General features: G+C 43.6%; 1 protein-coding gene across 1 annotated transcript in view; it reads left to right on the top strand.

Moving 5' to 3' along the window:
• Positions 1–25,082, top strand: part of PLXNC1 (plexin C1) — a 510,673-nt gene that overhangs the window by 340,552 nt on the left and 145,039 nt on the right. The window contains exons 12-14 of the mRNA XM_078676006.1: positions 10,680–10,770; positions 13,163–13,372; positions 22,705–22,860. Coding sequence (XP_078532132.1) covers positions 10,680–10,770; positions 13,163–13,372; positions 22,705–22,860 — 457 coding nt within the window. The remainder of the gene's footprint in view (positions 1–10,679; positions 10,771–13,162; positions 13,373–22,704; positions 22,861–25,082) is intronic.

The raw sequence follows: 25,082 nt of genomic DNA, 5'->3' as shown, positions 1-25,082 counted from the left end.
GGTTTGAATACAATCCACGGTCTGTATTTGGGTCTACTGTTACTTTCAAAGTACGTTTTGTAACCATTTTTCTGCTAGGCATCGTTTTTGGAGATATGATTGGGTTCTTCTACATTTTTGCGACTGGCTTTAGTAAGGGTCTTGGTGGGAGCATTGCTGGGAAGGTCAAATTTTGTTCTAAAACACAGTAGTACACCCACCTTGAGGGGAAAGATCCGCTATAATATTTTGGCCATACTTATTGATCCTTAAAAAGGTGACTCAGACAGAGCACGCAATTTAAAAAATATTGTACTGTCTATTAGGGAAATCAAAGTGTCACTTTTTGAACCACACAGCGTACATACCTTTTATTTATTTATCAGTGGTATTGTAATAGCACTTCCTGTTTTCCGTTCAATAATTACAGGCCGGGTTTCAGTCAACATCCGCCAGGCAGGCAGTGGACAGGGTGTCTCTTCTGTCAGTGGTCACCACCACATTGATGGACGAAGCGTCAGCTGGAATGGAGGAGTGCCGCCAATAAGAGGAATTGTTTGCTGCATGCAACTTACTTACCAATTTCAACAGGACAACTCCAACAACATACGCAATACAGATACAGTATCCATTGTTGTCTTTTATTCTATGAGTGTGACTGCATGTGCTTACCTTTAGTTTGTAACCAAAGATTGTCTGTAAACTCTGTATCTTCAATTATTGTTTGTCCATGCTCTGCTTTTTTTTTCTTCTCTCAACAAAACCTACCCAAAAAGAAACCCCCATTCCCATCCATTTTACAAACCCTAACCCTCTTCCCCCGGGCTGTGTTGTTTTGCTTGATGTCTGACTAAAATGACATCAATAATTCCACACACTTGCTGGGGAGGATAAGGTGATAGCAGCAACAGGCTGGTGAAGGAATACGAGGATATCTTCTAGACTTACTCAGCTTCAGTACTATATCTTCTAGTAGTAGTAGCCAATGTCAAATAAATTCAACGCAAGTACTAGTTATACTTGCAATACTTTACCATTTGTTAGGCTACATTATGGCACTGTTCTAGTGTACTGTCACCTGCTATTTTCTCGATCGTACCGTAACCGTTGTAATGCTACAGTAAGGAGTACAAACAAGGTTTCGTTTTCTTTTTTTCCATAGGCATGCAACTGCCACTGTGTCACACCACTAGTACCACCGCAATGAGGAAATGTCACCCGCCCAGGAATGACAACGTTAATCCCCATTTCACCTGGAGCCAGCCCTGGGCCTAGCCCTAATTTCTAACACAAATTACAGGTAAGATAAGCGTTTGGTGGGAGGTAGTATAATGGAGTATTATTTCGGAGTAGACAAGAGATTGACGGTTGTACTACTAAAGTCCTACGACTGTTCAGGAAAACAAAGTTACTGTTACACCCCCGCCCCCCACCCACCAGACTGAAAAGCAGTAAAAAACAGGTATGGTCAGATAAAGTTGAAAAATATATTTATTTATCCCTAACAAAATAATCTCCCTCACCCACCCTAACCCCAACGATTGTCTCTGAAACGTCCCAAAACGATCCCAACTCCCAAATCCCACCCCCCAAAAGTCTATAAAAAAAGGGCAAGGGACACTCCACTACTGGAGGGTGCTGGTGCTGGTGCATGATGCGGCATGGGCATCATACTCCTTGCGGAGGGTGGCAAGCTCGGAGCGGAGGCCCTTAACCAAGGTCTTATACCTCAGGACCTCCTGCTCCAGGTTGGACATGCGGACTCGTAGGCGGCGTTGGCGTTCCTTGCAGCTCCTGTGGGGGGCAGCTGGTATTTCGGTTGCTTGGCGGTGGCGGTCGGCTTTCTTAGCCCGGCTCGGTCCCGCTGGCTTAGTCACGGAGGAGGATGCAGTGGTCACAGTCGAAGATGTTGCCCCGCTCGACTGCGTGTCCTCCTCCTCCTCCAGGGCCACCAGCCGCCGATACTCGGCGACTGTGGCCTCCAGCCTCCGTTGCCGGGCCAATCTAGCCTGCTCCCTCCTTGTTGTTGATTTGGAAGGAGCAACTATATGAAGAAAGAAAGACATAGTCTGTAACCAATGCTCCTTATTAATAACACAAAGTGATTGAGCCGAAAGTTGGGTCACAGAGTACAAGTAGCAAATTGAAAGCACAGTACATAACTATTGAGGACAGTATCTATGTAACCTCCCACTTCTGCATCCTTGCTCTAACAGTAGTGGTAGTTTAATGAACTAATTCTACGACCACTATGGACTTCCATTACAGTCGACTATGACAGTACACCAGTCTTATTCTTCTTCTTCTCTCTTGTTTAGGGAAATGGGTACGTTATCTTATGCAAGCCGGCAGAATGACATGGACACAGCACAGTGAAGTTGCACCCGAGAAAAAAAGTTGCACACCATGATGATGGAGACAGACTTGCGTTACTGTACCGGTCCAGTACATGCAGGTGGTGAAGCTATTACTTTTCTATTACGGGTGGCACTGAGAATACTCTGTTACAAGGGCTACTGCTTAATTAATTTACCTTTCACCCTACAGTGCAAATGAGTACTAGAAAAGGAAACTGAAGAAGCTAACTAATTTGATTATCTATCACTTCACATGGGACGTATTTAATGACAGATGAGATGACTTTAGGTGCTTTGCTTAATATTGAGTGAACAGTGATACACCCACACATGAATGACGTACTACAAGTAAACTAAAGTTATTAAGAGAGGTACGGAGTGTCCACCGTAATAACCAGATATATGCTGTGAATGCAAACGCAATACAAAGTACTGCTACTATTCATGGTAGTATTGGACACATTTACAATTTCTTTTCCTTGCCTTCCCTGCACTGGGACGGACGTGCGGGTGCGGTGGTACATGCTCTTCAAGGTAACACTTACTTCACCTGGCGACCATCTACTCTCTCTAGATACACATGTGCTATGTAAGAGTCAGAGAATACCATGCTCCAGGCATCCATTCAGTCAAAGTATACGCACACATACAGTTTCTGTTTCACCCACCCAGGCTGCTGTCCTTCCACCCATCCTTGCTTCATCATTGACCCAGCCATGCACCATACCATATTCTTTCCTTCCCAGCCACCTCTGGGTCCAAGCAAACACATATCGTTCTTCTTTGCCAGCCATCATACAAGTTCGCGTCCCACTTACTTACACCCTTCTTTCGCTTTTCGTTCATCCCATCCATCACGTTCGTCTAAGAACTTATTGGGATTCTTCTCACCAAAAACTTCACAGCTAAGTCGAAGTACATTTCGAGGAGGCTACTACCTGGTTGATTTGTAATTGTAATACACCCGTGCAGAAAGCACACTATGCAGTCTTCAATCTCAATAAGTAAGGAATATATAGCTTACCTGTTTCCGCCACCACCGTTTGATCCCCCACAGGAACGGCCACCAGCTCTTCTAACGCCGCCTCCTCCCCAGAGGCCTCCGAGTCCAAGTCCAACACAGCCACCTCCGCGCTGGCCCCGTCACCAGATGTTACACCTACAAAGTACATTTAAGAATGTTAGAATACACCACTCACTACTATATAATATTTGGTCTAGGAGAAATGTTAAAAAAACAGAATACAATGTAATAATTTGTGACTGTCTACTCCATAGTAAAAATGTCCCATTTTCCAGGGAAGGCTGTTGTCTTGCTGCACTTTTATGCACAACTGATGAATGCTTGCTTTTGATTTTTAACACGCACCACTTTTTCTCCTAACAGACAGAAGCTTGACTCCTGAGTCCTAAGAACACGACCAGGATCAAGTTCAAACTAGGTGAGAGTTCGGCTCGACCACAAGAAATGTGTCCAATTAATCGTCAGCACTAACCACTTTTCCGTTTACAGTTAAATAGTTTTATGACAAAGTAGATTTTAATAAATGTGTTTACTTTTAATAAAGCTTTTACACTTAAATAGACTCTGTGGTTTTTGTTCCTCTAGACTAGAGTGGATGAGCTAAAGGTTTTGGAATTTTTGCAAGCATGAGTGCCTCTGACACTTCTTGACTGTGCTGTGACTCCGTAGTACTACTCTCTTGTCCTGCGTACGATAATCTAGAGATCATTGGGGATCTATAATCGGTGACTTCGGGAGCTGAATGACTCTGCCACACTATCTAGTCAGTAAGGAGACAGTGCATAGAGGTATTGCTGAATATAATGGGAGTCCAATGGAATTGCCAAATGTCCAATCTTAGTTAGCTACACAGACAGACTAATAAGAATAGTCTAGTAATACCACAGGGAGTCATATTCGAGGCAGGATAAGAATTTATATCCAGTCTACAAGAAGATCAAAGACGATTTAGAAAAAATCGAATGAGGAACGCTAGGAAAAAATATGTACTGTTTATTAAAATGTAAACTTACTGGGGCCAGCAAAGGAGCCCTCGCCTGCCCGATCCTGGCCTGCATCCTCAGCACCCTCCTCCTGTGTCCTCTTGCCCTTGGGGGGAGCTGATGTACAACATGAAAGAAAGAAAAACCAGAAAACATGGATGAGATTTTTCAACCAAATCAAACATTTCAAAAGAACAATAACAACATATTTTGGAAAAATAGCAAATAGATAGACAACTATTCCACGGGATCTATCTCATGTGGTATACTACGTTATTCGTATTGCCTGATTTGCGGAACGTTGACTTAGAAAGTTCCTATGTAACTCAATAAACAGACTACTAAAGAGGTTTGCCTAGGCCTGGCACTGCAGGCAGCAGTGCGCAACACGTGACAGACAAAGTCCATCCTGCTTGCAGATCAGTGAATACTCAAACTATCAATCCACCCGCCACCACCGCCACTATTTCTTCTGATAGCCATGTGACTGTCTAAAGGAAGGACTGGACTGCAGTCTGTTGGGGCTGATTTATAAGTCCCTTGCGGAAGTTGCGGCTGATTTTCCTCCATTGTTGCGTGCCTTTTCTGACGCAGCGGCAGAACAAAAGACTCGCCATGGTGTTGGTGCGGCGTATATATTAAAAAAAAAACACATATGGGCATATGGGCGATGCATCACGTTGTAAAGCCCTGCGCCATCAGGGGGCGTTCCGGCGCAAGGGAGGGCGTACCTGCGCAGGAACGAATCCTAAAAGTGGCTGAGGGAAATCTACAAGATGTCAATCAGTCATTTTTAGGACAATGATGCATGACTCAAACCCTGCGCGCTTGAAGCCGACGTACGGCTTGATGCAGCATTGGGGAGATAGGGTACCCCAGAGCATTGCTGGAGCTGCGCCATCGTTGGCACGCAACTCCAGCAATGCGCTGCCTTTACGGCACAGATGCGTAAGGCTTCTGTGACGTTTTGGGCCAATGGGTGGTGGTGGCATGGCACACAATTACTGCCGCATCCCTGCTACTTTGCAGGGATGCGCCGGTAATTGAAAATATGACCCTTACTGTCTAGCATTACGCAGTTCTTTTCTTTACAGTACACTCATACATAATTTCTCAGGCCAATGAAATGCTTCTGAACACAACATACAAAACAAAGAAGCATAGTAGCAAGCAAGGCTACTGAGAAGGAGAGCAGTGCACCTGAAAATGAAATGCATAGAAGATTTTGAAATATAATTTACCTCAATGTAATCGGCAGCATTATTGCTCTTGGTAAAGAACAAAGATTTGCAAATAACAGAGCAGGATAAAACAGAGTAGTAAATGTACTACTACTACTACTCACCAAGCCCGGGGACCTCTACGCCGAGCGCGTCCAGCAAGTCCCGCTCCCGGTCCATGACATCGGTCCAGCGGTGGGTGGCCTGGTTATATGTGCGCCGGACCCCAGAGATCTTGTACATGGCCCGGCACACCTTCTCCCACCGCTGGCGGCGCTCCCGGATGCCATAGCCGGTCGCGATCTTGCCGCCTCCCAGGATCGTCTTGGGGAGGCGGCGCTGGACGTGGAAGATCAGTGCCGCCACTTCCTCCGCGCTGAAGATCTCCCTCGGGACCACTTGCTCCCCCCTTAAACGCCCGCACGGGAGCCGGGCACGGGGTGCGGGACCCTTCCCCTTCTCAGGGTGCTTCCCGGCTCCCTTTACCATGGTCTGGGCAGAAATAAACTTAAATGATAAAGAAGAAATAGAATAGTGAAGAAGAAAAGAAAAGAGTTTAAAAAAGTAGTTTAAAAGTAAATAAAAGCTGCAGAAAACACAAAAATATAGAGCTAGAAAAATAGAGGGTTAGATAATAAGTAAAATTAGATCAAAAAAACTTCAAACAAGCAAAGGATGGCAGAGATTGAGAGAGGATACAGAAAGCATGCCCAGAACCATAGCAATGAATGAGAAACAAGATGGCCGCGCCCGTTCACGACCGCGTGGGTAAGTTCGCGCGAGATTTTCCTTGCGAGTACGCGCGAAATTGTACTAGCGAGCAGCACACTTTGCGAGATTACACATAGCGGGCGGAAACGGAATTACGTCACGCCAACAAGATGGCCGCGCCCGTGTACGACCGATAGGGTAACTTGGCAAACGAATAGCTAGAAGCGCCTCGCGAACACGCGCAAGATCACGCGAACATACACGTCGCAACAAAAACAATTTTGTATTCGCACGTATTCGCGGCTTCCGAAATCGATCTCGCACGGATTCGCGCCCCAAAAAACGCGCGAAATTGCAAAAAAAACGATTTTAGCTAAAATGAAAGCAATGAGCAGGTGCAAAAGTTCAAACTTAACATTAGTAACATTCAAGGTAGTGCTTCCTGATGGGCCCCTCCAGAGTTTGCAACTATTCTATGACCCTGCTATGACCCAAACAGCAGGCTCATAGAATAGCACCATAAAGGTCCTGTAAAAAAAAAATTTCACTGCAACAAAAAGCAAATTACAGATAAGGAAGGAAGCAGGTGCCAGCCAGACTGGAACTTTCAAAATTACTGACACATTAATGAAACACAAATTAATTGATGGCAGTTGAAGAAGGGCAGGTGTGCTTGCTTTTTTCAACCACCATAATCTACAGTGATAAATAAACCTAATAGGTGCCAGTGAGGATGTACTAGAGGGTGGCATGGGTGTCCCAGAGGGTGGCAGTGGTGAAACAGAGGGTGCTGTGAACCTGTGATGATAAACCAGACGTAGAAACAACATAGTCGCGGCCGTTGCAAGCCGAAAAGTAAGTTTGCAATTGCGAACTTGTCCCAAAATCGGCGCGAACACGCGCCAACACAAAAAACGGAAAAATCCGCAAATCCGCTAGAGTTCGCGGATCTTCGCGGATTGCGAATCCGTAAATCCGCAATTTCGCGTACGCGAGATCCGCTAGATCCGCCCATGCTTAAAACAAACTTCTCTTTTAAATTTGAACATATGCTGGAGTTAGAGATGTTGCTGTCTTTCCTTTGGAGTCAATTCAAAGTGAGGACATTTTTTTACTTGCACTTGAACACAAGAGAAGAATACAGAATCGTAAACAAAGTTGACAGATTGAAAAACTCTAAACTCGAGTGAGCCAGTATCAGGACTTGTGCTAAAGCAAACGTAAACATTATTACATCAAAGAACTAAAACAATGTCAAAGAAGATAGTGTTAAGATGTATTTTAATTTAACGTTTTGTTGCTTTGAAATCCAACATTGAGACGGCCTCACAGTGAGATGTCTTTGCATATTTCAGACTGTGTTCAAACAGAAGATTGCCTATTTAGTAGTCTTTTGTAAAATTGGTGAATACTCCGGATCACGCAGCATAGCTGCCAAGGTTTCAGATTGCTAATGTGTGACATTTTCAAAATTTCAGTGTACTTATGAGTGACATTCAGCAACCATGAGTGACACTTTCTTGCGAGCAAAATCAAGCAATGAAGAGGAGGGAAACATATAACTATCAAAAATGACACACATTTCAGCTACGAGAAACTAAGATCTTAAAACTACTTCAAAACACCAGAAATGGAAGGACAATAACTTCGGGGGAGATCCTCGTTGTGATAAATGGATGCCAAATTGCCAGTTTATTTACGTAAAAGAGCTTGTGAAGAGGTGCACCACAGCTGCAGACTCAAGGACCCCAACTCTCATCAACTGTGTGTCACACAAACAGTGCTGAGGGCTTGGCTAGGAAAGGAAAGCAAAACACCTCCCACACAGGCTGCATATGTGCCTTGAGAAGTAAAAGGTTGATGATGTTAGTGACAACTAATTAATCTGGCCCGTCGGGGCTGCAGGGCATTGCAGAGACGTGGATGTAGGCTGAGGGGCACCTTTCTGATCATGTGCTGCCATTGGAATTTGTGCATCAACATGGCTGACACACTCAGGTGGGTGGTTGCTAACTACTTACTTTTAGTAAGTAGGCAGTTAGCAGGCATCGTGACTGCATCGGCGAATAGTCTGCAAGCGTTCAGGTGATACAAATTACAGGGGATCACGCCAGCCTCTTTGCAGGCTTCCCTGTCTTTGCTGTAGCTGTAAGCTGAAGCCTGCAGGTTACCAATTGTAGGTTGCTCGCCATAAACAGTTGTTTGGCAGCAATTTGGCTTTTCCGCGGTTGTTCATAAGCAATAGTGGTTCAAAGACTTTAGTTTTGCAGCAGCACTATGAGCTGAATTCACCTTATACTCCTTGCACTTCCATAGCTGTTTCCTGCGCACACCAATGCGCCATTGGACCTCTGCTAGTCTCTGAGCACTCAGCAGCAAGCAGGCAAAAGCGGCATTGAGGTCGAGGCAGCAGAAGTCCTCAACTGTGTTAGGGGGCTAGAACTGGTGCGGACTGCTGCCTTTTAACCTTGTGCCTCCACACTGCCTGCAAAAGCCCCGCAGCCTATTGCCTACAAGGCAGCAGTCAGGCTCTTCAGGTGGCGATCCACGCTCACCCTGCGGGCGGCAAATATTTCGGTTTGCCACCCGCATCCTTTAAGTCCAATCAGCACACAGAGTCTGTGCTTGCGGCCGTGCTTCCCAACCGGGTCAGTCACTGAATCTCTATGACTAGGGTGACCAACCGTCCCTAAATTTCACGGACTGCCCGTAATTTGGGCCTCTTGTCCGTTGTCCGCAAGGGTTTCATCCACGGACACCTTTTGTCCGTAATTTCAGACATTGGCGTGAGCTGCTCCCTACAAGCAGCCTGTAACTCTCACTGCAGGGGGCAGCTCATGCTCCTGCTATGGTCTGTGGCCTGCAGCAGCTCCTCCCCGACCTGGTAAAGACTGCTATCAGACCCATTAACATTCTGTATTTTGGCTTAATTATCATATTCAGAATGATAATGGGCCTCTCTGCCCAGTGACAGCATTTCGAATCAGGTGTTTTTTTTCAGTGGGGGTGAGGGGGAATGCCAGATCTGAGAAGCTTTCAGCTGTGATCTTTTTCTTCACTTTTTTTTTAAATTCGCAAAGGCAGGTGTGTTTCACTCGCATACACAACAGATGCAGTGAGTGCAAGGTTCTCTCAACCTAAAAGTAACTTATTTTGACTTGTGCTTGTGTTTGTTGTCTATTTACTTATGCACTATTGCGCGACTTCCTCTGATGTGTATGCAAAACGTACCTTTTGTCCCGAATTTTTCTCCTTAATTCTGACCTTCTGTCCTGAATTTTTGTCCTCAATTTTGACCCTTTGTCCTGAATTTTTGCACTTACTGTCCTAAATGTGCACCCATGACAGTTGGTCACCCTATCTATGACTCCCTCTCTCCCAGGTACGGCACGGCAATACCTCATTTTGCCGCGAGCGGAGGTCATAATTACAGGCACAGGACAGTGCAGGCGGTGTGAGCAGCAGGAAGTGCTGCGAAGCCAGTGCAGAAGTCCTGCAAACCATTTGCCAGCTACCTTCTTCACAAACTTCCCGCTCTAGCAGCAGGACCGGAAGTGTCGCCCCCCTGCGGCGCCGCAGCCAAACTTTGCATTACATCCTGAGTCAGAGCTGTGCGGCGACGCGCCACGGGCATCACAACAACTAGATACATTGTGGCAGCAAATCCAGCCTACTAGCAGCACATAGCTGAGCTGCAATCGCCACACGCCTCCAGGAGCAGAGCTTGCAAGCAACAGGCAATGCGCTCCCAGCTGCCTCACACTCATAACAGTTTTAGAGAGTGCTTCAGCTGAGACACAATGCTGAATGCATCATATGCGTGACATCTCTGTGCTCAGTAGGGTGGGATGACCATCAGGGTGACCTGGTGGAAGGGACACCAGACTGGGAGTTTACACTGGCTGAGCCAGCTCAGCCTCCAGGAAAGTAAAGCTGGCCCTTCCCCTGACTCTAAATAAAGAGGGAGCCACAAATGTGGTTGGAGCGCCGTTCATTTACCACAGTGTTCCCGATCTGCTTCACTTGGAGCTTGGCGGGAACTAAAAATCCTCCAATTTCTGGCAGAATCTTGAAATATGGAGTAGAACCCACTGACTGAATTTCTTCCCAATACTATCACCACAGTGTAGGAAATTCAGCCAGTAGATTCTACTCCTCATTTAGAATGTGCTTCAGAAAGTGGAATATTTTCCGTTCCGTTGAAACTCTCAAGTAGGCCTTAATCTTGTGAAATAACCTGCACTACGTACCTAATTAAGTGATTCCAAATGTACCTTAATGAAAATGTAAAGAAACTTTAACATGATTTTGCTTAATGTAGTTTACGTGAATGTAACTATTAACCTGCCTCAGTCTTGCATGTTTTCTGGGACATACAAAGCATTTGCCTATACTTTATTCACAGTGGCGGCCGCAAAATAACTGTCCTTGGCAAAAACTTGGATGTCATTGATAACATGAGCATATCACACCCAAAAAGAACTGATCTTTGCAAGGTAGGCCTGAAATACCTAAATATTTTTGTTGAATGCCTAAATTATAAGTTGATATACATTTTCAATAAATCTGTCATTTCCAGTAACTAGATTAGGCAGATTGCTGCAGCATAACTTGAATCATCTCTATGCACTTTCAAGGTCAGAAGGGAAGCCAATGTTCAGTCAATGTTTTTATATTATATCTATGCTAGTGTCCAGCCTGCTGCTAAGAGCCAGCAATGTTGGACCATAAGCTAATTAAGGAACAAGGACATAAATAAATGTTCCCAAAAGTCAGAGATTTTTTTTTAAAGTGTGTAAGTAAGGGTCAGAAGACAGGTCACAAAGCTTGACAGTAACTCAGCCATTAGACCACACACCCTACTATAGTGGATGTAAGAGATGAAGTAACTATTTTATCAAGTAGGAGTGTCGATTATTGTTAACACTGTCCCACACTAACAACACACCATCTTCATATGGAAACTATAATGTTATAACTTCTTCCCACACTGTCGCGCCTGCTCTCCGTTCCTTCCCTCTGCCCCCTCCTATGATAACACTTTCACCGTAAACCCCCCATTCTGCTCCTCTGTCTCTGTGGCCATCCTCTGTTATGAACATTTCTCACTTTATCATCACCAGCATCCATCCTGCATGCTCCGCGCCCATATGACAACGCATAGGTGAATGTGTTACCTACCATCCCATTGCATGCTCTATGGAGTGTGTGCTTCATAGGAGACAGGGGCAGAGATGTGCCCTGGAAGACCCTGCGACTCATACTAACCAGTTATTAAGGAAATCTTACTTTAAATCCTCCAGCAAGAACTGTGTGCATGTGTCAAGCAGTTTGTAACTAACCATTATGGCCATTAGCACATGGTGCCCTTTTGCTTCTCGGTGAAGCTGCACCAATAACTTGGGTGCTCCAGGACTGTCACCTAGGATCAGATGTAGAATGCAAGGTATCCTTACGTACTCCTAATGTATGCCAAGCAGGAGGCAGTGAGGCTGGGTGCGCTCTGAAAGCTTCATCCTAAAAGGTGGAATATAAGCATTCATTTGTTTAAGTTCATAATGTTATTTAATAGTATGAGCACTTACTCTTTGAGTAGAACCACCTGCACTTACATGTTTCCTCCTCATTCGAACCTTTCAGAGGAATTATAAAGCTTTAATGAACACTACCTAGAAATGAAAAGCAAGAGAATAAAGCAAACACATGCACCATATTTAGCAATTATTGGATAAAGCTACAGAATGACAGATGGAAATACAGTAGCAGCGTCCACGTATGGTTGACAAAAACACTAACAAGAGTAATGGCAATAGAAGAGGGATTTAATATTCCAAGGTGACTGACTTTATTTCTAGAGCAACAAAATTACTCTGTTGTTAAATACCAGATACTAAGGGCCAGATGTACGACCCTGGCTGAACCTCAAGCGTCAGTTTCTTTCCTCATATTAGATTATAGATGCATATTTCTTTCTTTGTTTATTTACCAGTTTTGTTAAGTGTGTTGTGTAGCTAGGTGGTTACTTTACTATTCGTATGATGGCAAAATTGGACATTCGAAAAAGGAGTCCGGTCAATGGGTAAGTAACCATGTCTATGTTTGCCAGCTACAACCCTGGGTCTGTACATAGTTCATTTGAAAGCAACTACATGTCATTGGGCTCAGATCTCAGGTAAGGGTTGAGAGTGTTCTACATACTAGGACCTTAAATTCCCATTTATTTGCCTCCATGGTTTGTATGCTTGAAGGATCATTGATGGTTGGTGTCATTGGCAGATGTGTGAAAGGAGTACACTTTGTGAGTGGTGCAGAAGACTCACTGTAATCCTAATGTCTTCTGGAGGCCATTTGAGTGGTTTAAGAGTGGGTTTTATATGGCCCTGCTTGCTGAGGTTAAGGCACATTTTGGCTTCCTGGTTATTTTGAGTAAGTGTGTCTGCATTTTCACAATTAATTACGTTCTTGTCATTTAATGCAGGATTTTTTTGTCTACTTGCCTATAGTCACTCCCTCAGATGTAAAAATGGTCTAGAATTAATTGAAGCCAATCCCTGGGATGCATTTCGACTATGTCTATCCTTTTGATGACACGATATCTCAGGCACCAGATAGCTTGGACGGGAGGGGAATCATTTCACAAATTCTTCCATCATGGGGCTATTGTTTCTAGCACTGAATACAATAAAACAATGAAAACAGCAGAATGCAAGATGCTTGGCTAAATGATGAATTGGTTGATGATCCATTTCTGATGGAAGACACCAACTGTACAACCAATTATGCAGCAAGTACATTTTCACTGTTGGGTGGAAAATTGTACTTAGTGAAACTATGTATCTGTTTGCAGCAGTCTCTGAGTGTTTTTCTCTCCCTGTACCTTGTGTATAGCTCCTTGATTGCTCTGGTAATGAAACCGTCTGCCAATTTGAGTCGCCTTCTTACGGAACTGAACACGCAAAACAGGTTTTCCAGGTCAAACTGCACACAGGAGCAAATGAGTCGGATTGTGGTGCACTTGAATATCTGGAAGACCCACAATTTACTTCATACAGTGTTCTACGCACCCCTGTAGAATCTGAATCTGTGCTAAAGATAACGGTAAGCTTACCACTTTGCTGCTTTTAGAACATGCATAGTAGATAGGTGTACTCTCCCTTAAAAATTGACTTATATGCAGTGATACTATTCATTAACTGCGCCTTCATCGTACATTGATGTACCTCTGTTAATAGCTATTAGGGCTTCGTTATGAGTTGCATATTATTTGATAAACAAATTGCACACTAGGTAAATAGCGAAGGGTGTGGCATTCAGCTTGTGTACAATTTGCATATACATCTAAGTTTGTACTTCAGAATGGGGATGATGCACCAATGGCATATGTTTTCCCCTGTTCTGAATTCTGCAAGTGCAGACCTACTACTCTTTGCTCACACGATGTGTGGCAGGTTTCACCTAGTAAAAATTGTGTGTGTAAGAAACAAACAAGGAGTTACGAACAAATCAGGATTTTCAGGTCAGTTGTAATGAGCATCAGAGGGTAACGAACATCGACAAACAGAATAGCTTTGATTTGGTTGCATATTACACTGACACATAACAAACATCTACATTTTTGCAAATAGAATAGATTGACGATATATATACACCTTCAAATAACGTAACACATCTATAAACAACTATGAACATGTATGCTTATACAAAGCACAGACCCAGACGCACAAACACAAAGACAAGCAGCCATGCAGCTACTAGTACACCCAGGCTTACAGTCACATATGCAAAGAGCCCATAAGACATGAAGTCACCCATGTACACAGTCAGTAGACATAGAGTTATACATTTCCCAAGTGGTCAGACCAACACTTGTGGCCGCACACAAAATACGCCTGCAGAAGCAGACACACGTATAGTTCCACAAACCATGTGCACAGTCTGACAGCAAATAGACACTCATAGATGGAGAGAGTGACAGATAGACCAATAGATTGAAAGAATGGTGGGCACTGGAAAGATGCAGGTTTGTGCCCCATCTTTCAGTAGTCACTCTAAAACCTGAGGGGAATTAAAAAAGCATTTGTGAGTCAATGCTCATCCAGTCCTATGCCTCGCCTTGGATAAATCAGTACTATTGGATGATAGAATACTTTAGTGTCCTTATCTATGCAATCATTGTCTACAAATATAGGTTAGAGCACAGCACTCTTTGCAGGGCCATTCAGACCTTGAACGTCTTGCTATTATCATGCATACACATCAGTACAATTTAGCACCTTAATCTCTCTAATACTAACATATGGCACACTTAAGGGCTGCACAGATGTTTCAAATAAATGATCAGGAGGTAAAAATTTGATGCTCAGTGATCTGGCTGTCATGCTTGCATTGAAACCTACAATAATGGAATATCCCTTTTTCTGCATTAAACATACATATGGTATTTGTGATAGTCACTATGGTACTTATTTCGGTTCTTCTGCTTTCCTCAGAATGAAATGTGTTTTGCAGCAAAGTACATTAGGTGGAAACAAAAAGTTTCCTACTCACATTCTTTTGAATTATATCAGCATATTGGGTTATCAGACTGTGTTTTTCATTAGCCAAAGTTCACATTTCGATGCAGACAAATGGTTTGATACTAACTGAATATTTGAATTTGCAGTGTTGTGGCACGTATGCATGCAAGTTATCATCCTGTTCCAGATGCATCTAACATTGCAGGGCCCAAGCCTATTTGTGTGGGGGGTGTCTAACTGACTCCTAGTTTAGAGACACGTGTATTGTGCATACATTACATAGCAGAAATCTAATTAAGAGACCCATACATTTAGCTTATTTGAATGTATTTAGCAAATGTCTGTACATCTTTGTACATAGCATATAATTGGACGGGGAATGAAGGAAGTCAGGTCACTGTAGCCCGTGATACTTGCTAGACATTATTCTGCAGGCCACTGCTGCTTTGAGGGATGCGTTAGAAATAGAAATTGATACCCTGGTGACAGAGCAGAGGCCAATAAGGGAGGATTATCGCCGTTTAGTAAAAAGGGTGCACAGAATGCACATTGGGCAAGATTGCACCTGAAGTATCCACAACACGAAAAGAGCAAAGCCTACAGAAAAAGAGAGTTAAAATACTGGTCAAGGGCTGAGGATGCAGAGAATAGGGCTTGAAGAAATAATATCAACATTATAGGGCTGCCAGAAGGGATAGAGGAGGCCAATGGAAACATGACTACATTCATGGAGGCATGGCTGAGAGAAGTAGTGGCTCCAGTGGGACTTTCTCAGGACTATGCACTGGACTGGGCTCACCGGGTACCTGGGCGGGCTCCTCTGTCAGGAGTGGTGCCAAGGCCAGTGATTGTAAGATCACTGTATTATAAGGTTAGGGATCGAATTCTAGCGCAAACTCAAGAGAAGGATGACATTATTGTACAAAACTAGACAGTTATGGTGTTTACTGATTTCACCAGAGAAGTACAGAAGCAAAGGGCTTCTTTTACAGAGGTCAAGAGGTGTCTGCACAATACGGGGATTACCTATGAAATGTTGTTCCTGGCTAGGTTGCGTGTTACTTATGGGCGGAAAGCCCGTTTTTTTAATTTACCCCAATTACTTACAGAGTGGATAGGTCAAGTCTCCCAGGAATAGGGGCATTGTCCTAAAAATAAGAGCCAACCGGTTAGATGACAAAAAAGCTGGGGAAGGACGGGTGGCGGTGCAGTCCCCTCTAGGCTATAGGCTCGACAAGAGCAAGAAAAAGTGGGCAGAGAGGTGGCGGGTAGCAGTAGAGTGGGATCGCACTTCCTTTCCCAAAATACAGATGATAATGGAAAAGAAGTGGGATCGGACGAGTCTTTGGCTTCTAGTCCTTGATTACCACCCCCCTCACGTTGTGCCCGGGACAGTAAGTAATGTCGTCAGAAATGCAGAAGATGAAATCATATGTCACACCTGACACGTATTGATGAAAAGCATTGAAAATGTGGGATTTTATTGTGTGTGGGTCATTGATTTGGGAATATAATTTGCATGATTGAATTGTACTGTATGTGAGGCAAATAATAAATGATACATAGTAGGCAGCATCATTCTCAATGAGAATTGGGTAGTGTGATGTACGGTGGGGAGGCATGACGATGGGCGCAGTCCTTTATGTATTTTTTATTTTTTTTGCAGAGTTTTATATAGCGCAAACTAGACCCGAACCGAATCAGGTATCAGAGCGCTTTACATAGCACCAGTTACGTTACATGAGGACGGACACACATTCATTTTAGGCACGGGGAGATTAAGTGATTTGCCCAGAATCACAGGAAGATTTGGCGTTGTTACCGAGACTCGAACCCAGATCCCCAGGTCCGAGGTCGAGCGCCCTAGCCGTTAGGCCAACTTTGTATAATATGGAAGGTGTCAGTTACTCAGTTTGGATGGAGAATGTGTTTCTTTGTGTCCTGGGGTTGGGAAGTTAGGTTTTGGTTAGGTAAGTTAGGAAGTCCAAGGGTCTCTATCGCAATGCATTTGTGCGAGAACATGGCTTTGTCCGCGATTGTGTGCGAGGACATGGATGTATCTCGGATTGCCTTGCTTCAAATGATACCAGAAGATTGGGAGAAGGTAAGGTGACTACTGTGAGGTACAATTCTTTTAGTTGGAATGTGCGGGGACTGAGTAGCATGACTAAATGCTATGAAGTTCATGCATATTCAAAAAGTTGTGGAATGCACGTTGCACCTCTGCAGGAGACCTATATTGCTGCTTCCGAAGGGGAAGCTTTGCAGAAGAATTGGCGGAGGTAGCTATATGCAACCTCATATTCTGCTTTTGCCAGAGGGTTATTAATATGGAACACCCTGTTGCACCTTTCCAGAAAACAAATGAATTGATTGACCCGGGAGAAAGGTATGTGGTGGTGTTGGGGTGTTTGGATGGCCGGGACTTGACCACTGTCGGGTCTATGCTCCAAATACTGATCAGGGCTGGATTCCCCAAGAGTTAAATAAGAAATTGGCGCCATGTATGATGCATACTATATGGATTGGAGATGACTTTAATTGAATTGCTTACCCAGATCGTGATAGGTCGCATCCACCCTTGATAGACTCTTCGGTGTATCGTGTTGCTAGTCAATTCAGGAATTGGCAACAGAGGCGGGATTAGTGGATTCTTGGAGACGGATGCACCCTGATACTTGGGGCTATTCATACTTTTCAGGGCTACATGACCTTCATGTGCGATTGGATACATTTTTGTGCCCCCCTGGGGTTCATCGAGAAATACAAAATGTGGAGTATTTGTGTAGGACAGTCTCTGATCATAACCCTGTTTCACTTTTGTTGGGGTGGAATAGAGAGCTGCCGAGTGGCGGATCCTGAGTTTTGTAACATCATTGGAGAGGCAGTGGAACATTTTTAGGACAAGGAGAGTTTGGCTGCGTCTCCTCTGACAGAGTGGGATGGTTCAAGGTTGTTATAAAGGGACGTTGCATAGTAGAAATATTAGGGGGCGCACCTTGGTGAATGAGATTGAGAAACATGCATAGGTGCTGTGCTATCTTGAGTTGGCAAGGCCAAGAAACGTGTTTTAAACAACAACTTTTAGATACCAGAGAGCAAGTACCGGCAGATATAGAAAAATTACGCAGTTTCGACTACAGAAAGTATATGATTAAAAAACCCTTGGCAGATCCTCTGATTCCCTCCAATTACCGGCCCATCTCCCTGCTCCCAGCATTAGCTAAGGTCTGTGAGAAGGCTGCTTTCAGACAGCTGGAGAAGTTCGTGGAGTCCTCCGGGGCGCTTCACCCTGCCCAATCTGGCTTCCGAACTTCTTTTAGCACCGAGACTGCGCTCGTGGAGGTCACCAAGGCCATTTGAGAATGTCTGGACGGGGGCGGCAGGGCGGGTCTGATTTTATTGGACCTCTCTGCTGCGTTTGACACGGTACCCCATTCCCAGCTCCTCTCTAGGCTGTCGGATGTTGGCATCACGGGTGCGGCCTTAAGCTGGGTTAAATCTTTTCTCACAGACCGCTTCCAACAAGTATGGATGCCCCCCTTCCACTCATCCAACAATAAAGTCCACCTTGAGCCCCTTGCTTTTTAATGTCTATATGACCCCTCTCATCTACCTGGCGGAGAGTTTGGGTGCCAAAATATTGGCCTACGCCGATTACACCCAACTTCTCTTCAAATGGGACGATGGTGACCTTCATACGGAGGGTGTCCAGCAATGCCTGTCCTCGGTATTTGCATGGCTTGCCCGGGCCAGCCTCAAGTGTAATGAGGACAAGTCTGAAATACTCCTCTACGGCCAATTCCCGTTGGCCTTTAAAGAATCGCTCTGGCCCAAAGGATCACCATGCCCCAAGGGTGACTGTGGGATTGCAAAAAACCTGGGGATTTGGTTCGGAGCTGATCTGTGCTTTCGCGAACAAATCACGAGGCTGGCGGGTACATGTTTTGGCACCCTAACCACCCTCAGGAAGTTTTTCCCTCTCCTCCCCCAAAGTTGCAAAAGAAGCAGTAGCCAGGGCACTTATACTCTCACGCCTGGACTACTCTAATGCCCTTTATATCGGTGCCCCAGACTTTTTGATTCGCAAATTGCAAGTGGTCCAGAACGCGACAGTGATATCCCCAGGAGGCTAAGCGTGCGCAAGCAGCTCTGCGAGCTCCACTGGCTTCCTGTCGCCCAAAGAGTGCGCTTCAAGGCCCTGGTACTGGCCCACAAAGCTTTACATGGCCTGTGCCCATCCTACTTAAGTGCCAGATTTGCGTTCTACCAGCCAACACATCAGTTGCGATCGGCCACCCTCAAACACGTGGTGATTCCTAGGTTCAAGAGGGTTCGTCTAGGTGGCCAATCTCTGGCGGTTAGAGCTGCCTCCTTGTGGAACAACTTACCGGACGCTCTGAGGCACACGCCGAACCTGACTATTTAAAAAAAACTTCTCAAAACTCATCTATTTCAGCAAGCGTTCTAGCTCCACTGTTCTCAGCTGACACTATGCCTCTCTTCCGCGCCAGGACAGTCTTGACTAACAGTGCGCGTTACAAATCAATATATAACATAACATAACATAACATGACCAGGGTACATGCGGAGCATGATAAGGCGGGAACTCTGTTGGCCTGGCTTACAAAACCTAAACTTAGAAGCATACAGATCCTGGAGGTGGATTCAGAGGATCGCACACACCTCTATGCTCAGAAGGCCATTAATAATAGATTTAGGGAATATTATGCAGTGTTGTATGCCCCTCCAAACCCCATCCGGAGATCCCACCTCAGTTTATCTCAGTGTTCCTAGACCCGGTGGAACTGTGAAAAAAAACTGTGGAGGAAGCCAAAGACTAGGGTGGAGAAATTACTATTAAAGAAGTGAAGGCTAGTATAAAGCATATAGCAAGAGGGAAGGTCCATGGGTCAGATGGATTTCCTGTGGAATTCTATGCTGCTTATATGGTGGCGTTGGCACCAAGATTGGTTAGTCTCTATTCGGTTGCTCATGAGGTTGGACGTTTGTCCCCCACAACTGCAGAGGCATTAGTAATTACGTTATTAAAACTTGGAAGAGTGCTGGAGGATGTACGGGTGTTGCATTCCCTTTCCATGGTAAATTTAGATTATAAAATACTTATTAGGGTTTTGGCATTTTGACTGTTACCATTAAAGCCCAAATTAATACATACAGACCAGTCTGGCTTATCCCTAGGGGAAATACAGATCATAATATCAGGAGAGTACTAGCAATTATGAAATCAGATCTTTAAGAGAAAGAAAAAGCGATTATTGCAGCAATTGATATTGAAAACGCATTTGATAGTCTTTGGTGGGATTTTCTTTCCAAGGAGCTTACTAAAATGGTATTGGGTAATGGGTTGGTCCAATGGGTGAAGCTCCTGTATGCGGCACTTACTGCCCGTGTTCGAGCTGGAAAGAATATCTCTGAACGGTATGTGGTAGGAAGGGCTGCACAACAAGTCTGCACCCTTTCACCATTATTGTTTGCAGTTGCGGCAGAACCACTTGTCAGTTATGTGAGGACTGGTGAAATCCACAGGGGGCTGGTAGTACAGGGTGTCCAGCACTATTCAGAGTTCTATGCTGATGATATACTGTTTATTTATTTAATGCGATTTTATATAGCGTGAACATTACCCGAAGGTGTCAGAGCGCTTTACAAAATAATCAGTTGCGTTACATCAGGACTTTGGATTACATAAGTTACAAAAGAGATATAAACAGGAAAAATTGCAAACGTACAAGTGGAGTGAAAGGAGGGAAAAATTGCAAATGTACAAGTTGTAAAGTCACTCAAGGAAGAGATACAAACAGATAAACTCTAAAATCACATAGGAATGGTAGTAAGTACAAAGGTCTACTACATATACTAGTGGTTAGATATATATATATATATTGAAGGCATTTACTCATTTTGGTATTCACAGAAGGCACACACTTACTCATTTTGGCATTCACAGAAGGCACATATTCATTTTGATGTTCACAGAAGGCATTTACTCATCAATGCATCAGTGCCTTCTGTGAATACCAAAATGAGTAAGTGCCTTCTGTGAATAGCAAAATGAGTAAGTGCCTTCTGTGAATACCAAAATGGTAGTAAGTTTAGGATTTTGTGTTAAGTTAGTTCTGTGAATCGGGCCTCCTATACGTGAGGTAGATTGGGCGAAAATTCTTGCGAGTTCAAACACTGTATCCAAGAGTATGCGATTGAAATAGATTTTTATTTTTACTTACATATGGTGTATCTGACACGTGGGGAAAACGCTCGGATTTATCAGGACACAACTGGGGTGTGCCGCAGGTGTGGTGAACTAGGTGCGGAAAAGTTGCACAGGGTCTGGTCATGTACAGCATTGATGGGATACTGGAGGACTGTAATGACATGTATAAATGAGGTGACGCAGAGAGCTAGTGAATGTGCACATGTGGTTTGTCTACTAGGAAGATTTCCAAGACCTGCTAATAATAAAAATATGAGGCCTTGTACTTGCCAGACGAGAGATAACCATGCATTGGTAGGTGGCTAGGGCCCTGAGTGTAGTGAAATTTAAGGAGGAACTGGTTCGGTGGGTGGGCTATGAGCGTGCAATGCTGTGTGGAGAAGTAAAGAAAGGAAGAGGATCAATAGACTGGGTACGTACTTGGGATGACTTATTAGATTGCCTAAAAGTTCCAGAAGATGAATCCGGGGAAGAAAATGAGAAAAAAACTTCTGATATCAGATGATGAATCCAAGGTAGAAAATGTGTAACAAAAAAGTAGAAATATCTTCTGAAATAGAAGGGATGGAAGTATGATACATGATGTGATGGGGTCTGGGCTTTTTTGGGGGGATAGTTAATTATTGTAATGTGTTTTGTTTAAACGTGTTTTGTTTCAAATATTGTTTATTTTATTAAAAACACCAATAAAATTATGTCTGCAAACAAAAAAAAGGTTTGCTTTGAAAATAGTTTCTGTATGGAGGGATTTTCATTTTTAACAGCATCTCTAAAGACTATAGTAGTTTCCACATTATTGTGGTGCATTACCTGAACTCAGTCCCCAAGTAAGAGACTTAAAAACCTCTCCTGCTTAACTAGTACAAAAGCCTTCTGTTCTCTTTTTCTGATGTCTTCAAATGTGTTGGCCTGAATGAATGATACAGCGGCATTCATTATTAACCCCCACTTCCCTAAACAGACGTAGCCTCCCCTAAAGGCACAGTGCTGCTAGGTAACGGTGCCCTTTTTAATGGTGTACTCTTCTTAATAATCTGTTTTCTAGCCTAGGCAGGGTCAGCTCCTGCCCAAAAAGATACCTTTCCTAGGATTAAAGTTTGAAACCTTTGAAGGCAGAATCTGCAAAACAGAGGCGGGATGTAGGGAGTCAGACAGACCTCAGTGCAGCTGTGAAATTGGAGCAGGCTGGCAGAGATCGGAAGTAGCGGCCAGACACCAGTGCAATGTCTAATGTAGGATTACTGTGGTTCGTGGGGCAAGGTGAGCAGCCATACACTAGTGCAAGCGTGCCATGTCCTGCCAAGCTAGAGAGACTTAGCGGAGTCCATAGAAGAGGTCTGGAATGGGGACTGAAGTCAGCCTATCTGCTACAATGGGTACTGTTCTATCAGTGATTACCTAAAACTTTGGAACAAAAAACAAGCAGATATTAGCAGATCACCAGTGACACCATATCAGGCCATCCTGAAAACAGAGTGAGTGGGTTTGTTGACCTAACTTTTGCACACATACCATGCAGCGCTTAAAAGAACAAGAGCGTCAATCTCACAATGATAGCAGATGGTCGCGTAGGTGGGATGTGTTGATAAAATTTTCAACTTCACTTATTTGCAAAAGATCTGTTAAAGTCTAGGTTAGTACTTACCCGAGCTTCTTCTTCTCCATTTTTGCCTGGACAGAAAGAAAAAGATGACCTTGACATTGAGGCAATGGAACTGGAAGTCACTGTCATGTACACGGACAAGTCCATTCCATGTGTGATCCAGAATATAAGCTCCAGCACTATACATTGCAAGTCGCAGAGAGATGCAAAGGATAAGATCTCGGAAGTGGTTGTAAGTAAACGTCTTTGTTGATACCGGATCAGTTTGTGTAGTAGTGTTTATCCTGGTGATACTATACCTTCATTTAACTTTTCACAAGATCCCCCAGTCCTCCTGTCCCACTGAGTTCCCTATTCAGAGTGCTACTGTATTTGGGGGATTAAGGGCACACCCGGTGATTACTGATTCTCGTAGTATTACCACATCTGACCCATACACTTTTGAATGGGGAATAACGCGGTTATGCAACATTTTGTTTTCAGTTCCGAGCTGCGATACTCAGAATCTTGTGGTATTTTCCTGCACATATTTGACTCGTTTTACTTCGCAAACTTTGTGTGATAAAAAGTGATATTTTTGAACTACTTGTATTTCCTATTCGGGTATTAAGTGGTCCATAGAATAAGGACCCCTATTTATCTATAGCAACATCTAACTAAATCAAATCAAATCAAAACAGCCTTATTCGGTGACAACAAGGCAAACACCATAAAAGCATACTAACACACATGTATCTAAAAGAAAATACATTTTAACTATTATTCAGGAGCGAAAATTAATTATAATAAAATATGTGCAAATTTGGACTTCATGGGGAAAATAACACAATTAAATAACAAATCCATTTTCCAAAAGTTAATAAAATACAATCTGCCACTAGTTCATGCAATAAGGTGCAAGTGCAATCAGTGCAAAAGAATGTGATTAGAGAATGGTATTACTCATCAACTTTTTCATACAGCAGAGCGTCTAAAAGTGCATAATCTTTTCTTTTTGATTGTTGTATGAAGCAGATTACAGAGCTAATGATTGTTATAGTATCCAAGCTACATATAAAATTAAACGCATCCTTATAGTTAAAAAGTATTTTATTTTTAAAACAGTGGTTTCAATACAGTTTTTCGAATATCCATGTAAAAAGGACAAAAAAGAATAAAGTGCAAAGTGCACTGTGGAGTTTTTTACCGTCACATGGACAAGGGTTGCAGAGTTCTGTACCATTTCTCAATTCATGGAAAAGCAGTTAAATAATGTAAAGTGCTCAGCCTTAGCCTGGTCAGATAAAATCTGTGCTGAACGTTCTGGACCAAGATAAGATACAACTGAGTACCCCTCATGTATGGACATTCACAATAGGCTGCCACTGTCTGTTTTTGCATAATCATCCTATCCCTATAATGGTCTATGGCAGTAATATATCTTAATTTCAGGTCGCTTTTACTATATTCTCGTATGCTTATGGGGATGTCTGTGCTTATTTCACATTTTATCGGGAGTTTAGAAATGTGACACAGCCATGGTATTTTCATACCATGGTGTAATGCTAGGCAATCTGTAATTAGATCCTTAGAGAATTTTGTTTCTTCCTTTGTCCATAAACCATGCCAGAGTGTAAGGCCAGTGATATTGGGACAAACAATTCTTTGTGTACAATCATGTCTGCAGTTGCACTAGGGACTGCCAATTGTCTTTTTAGGGACTTATTTTCGTTAATTTGAAGGATTGTCGTGTTTGCTCTACCCCATACGGCGGCTCCGTAATTAACCCTTTCGACGCGCGTGACAAGGTCAGCTCGTCATGGGCGTTACCTGCGCTGCGCGTGTGATGAGCTGACCTTGTCACGTAACGAGGGTTTTTGCGAATCGCAGCGGGAAAACCGCTAGCGCGCATGTGGTTAACTGCTGGAACGCACTTACTCCTAAACAGGTTCAAAATTTCTCGGAGGGATTTATTCCCAAGTTTTGTCCCGAACCTAAAAATTCCCTCAGTCGTTTTTAAAAATGTCATTTTACATAATTCAATATGTGAGTTCCATGTGCCTTTATTGCAGAATAGCAACCCCAAATATGAAAAAGTCGGAGCTATGCTTATAAAATCCCCACCCACATGATGCTGTCTACACTTTTGTCTCTTGCCTCCACATGACATTACAAATGTTTTTTTCAGTTCTGCTGTAAGTCTATGTTAGTCATGTATTGGGAACAAAGTTCTAGACATTAGGACAGTATCATCTGCATATAATAACACGGGGGTGGGGCGTGTTCCAACTTTAGGGGCATCTACAGCCAATTCTTGTAAAAATGAGTCCACATTATTTATGTACAAGGAAAATAAAAGGGGGGCCAATACGCATCCCTGTCTGATACCACGCTTTACTACAAAGTCAGGCGTGCATTCCCGTAATTTTCCCTACTGTACCCTTGAGGGTAAATTGGTGTAAATTTGCGATAAAA

This window comes from Lissotriton helveticus, chromosome 1_1 (genome assembly GCF_964261635.1).
Source record: "Lissotriton helveticus chromosome 1_1, aLisHel1.1, whole genome shotgun sequence".
NCBI lineage: Eukaryota > Metazoa > Chordata > Amphibia > Caudata > Salamandridae > Lissotriton > Lissotriton helveticus.
This window is presented reverse-complemented; position numbering and strand designations above follow the sequence as displayed.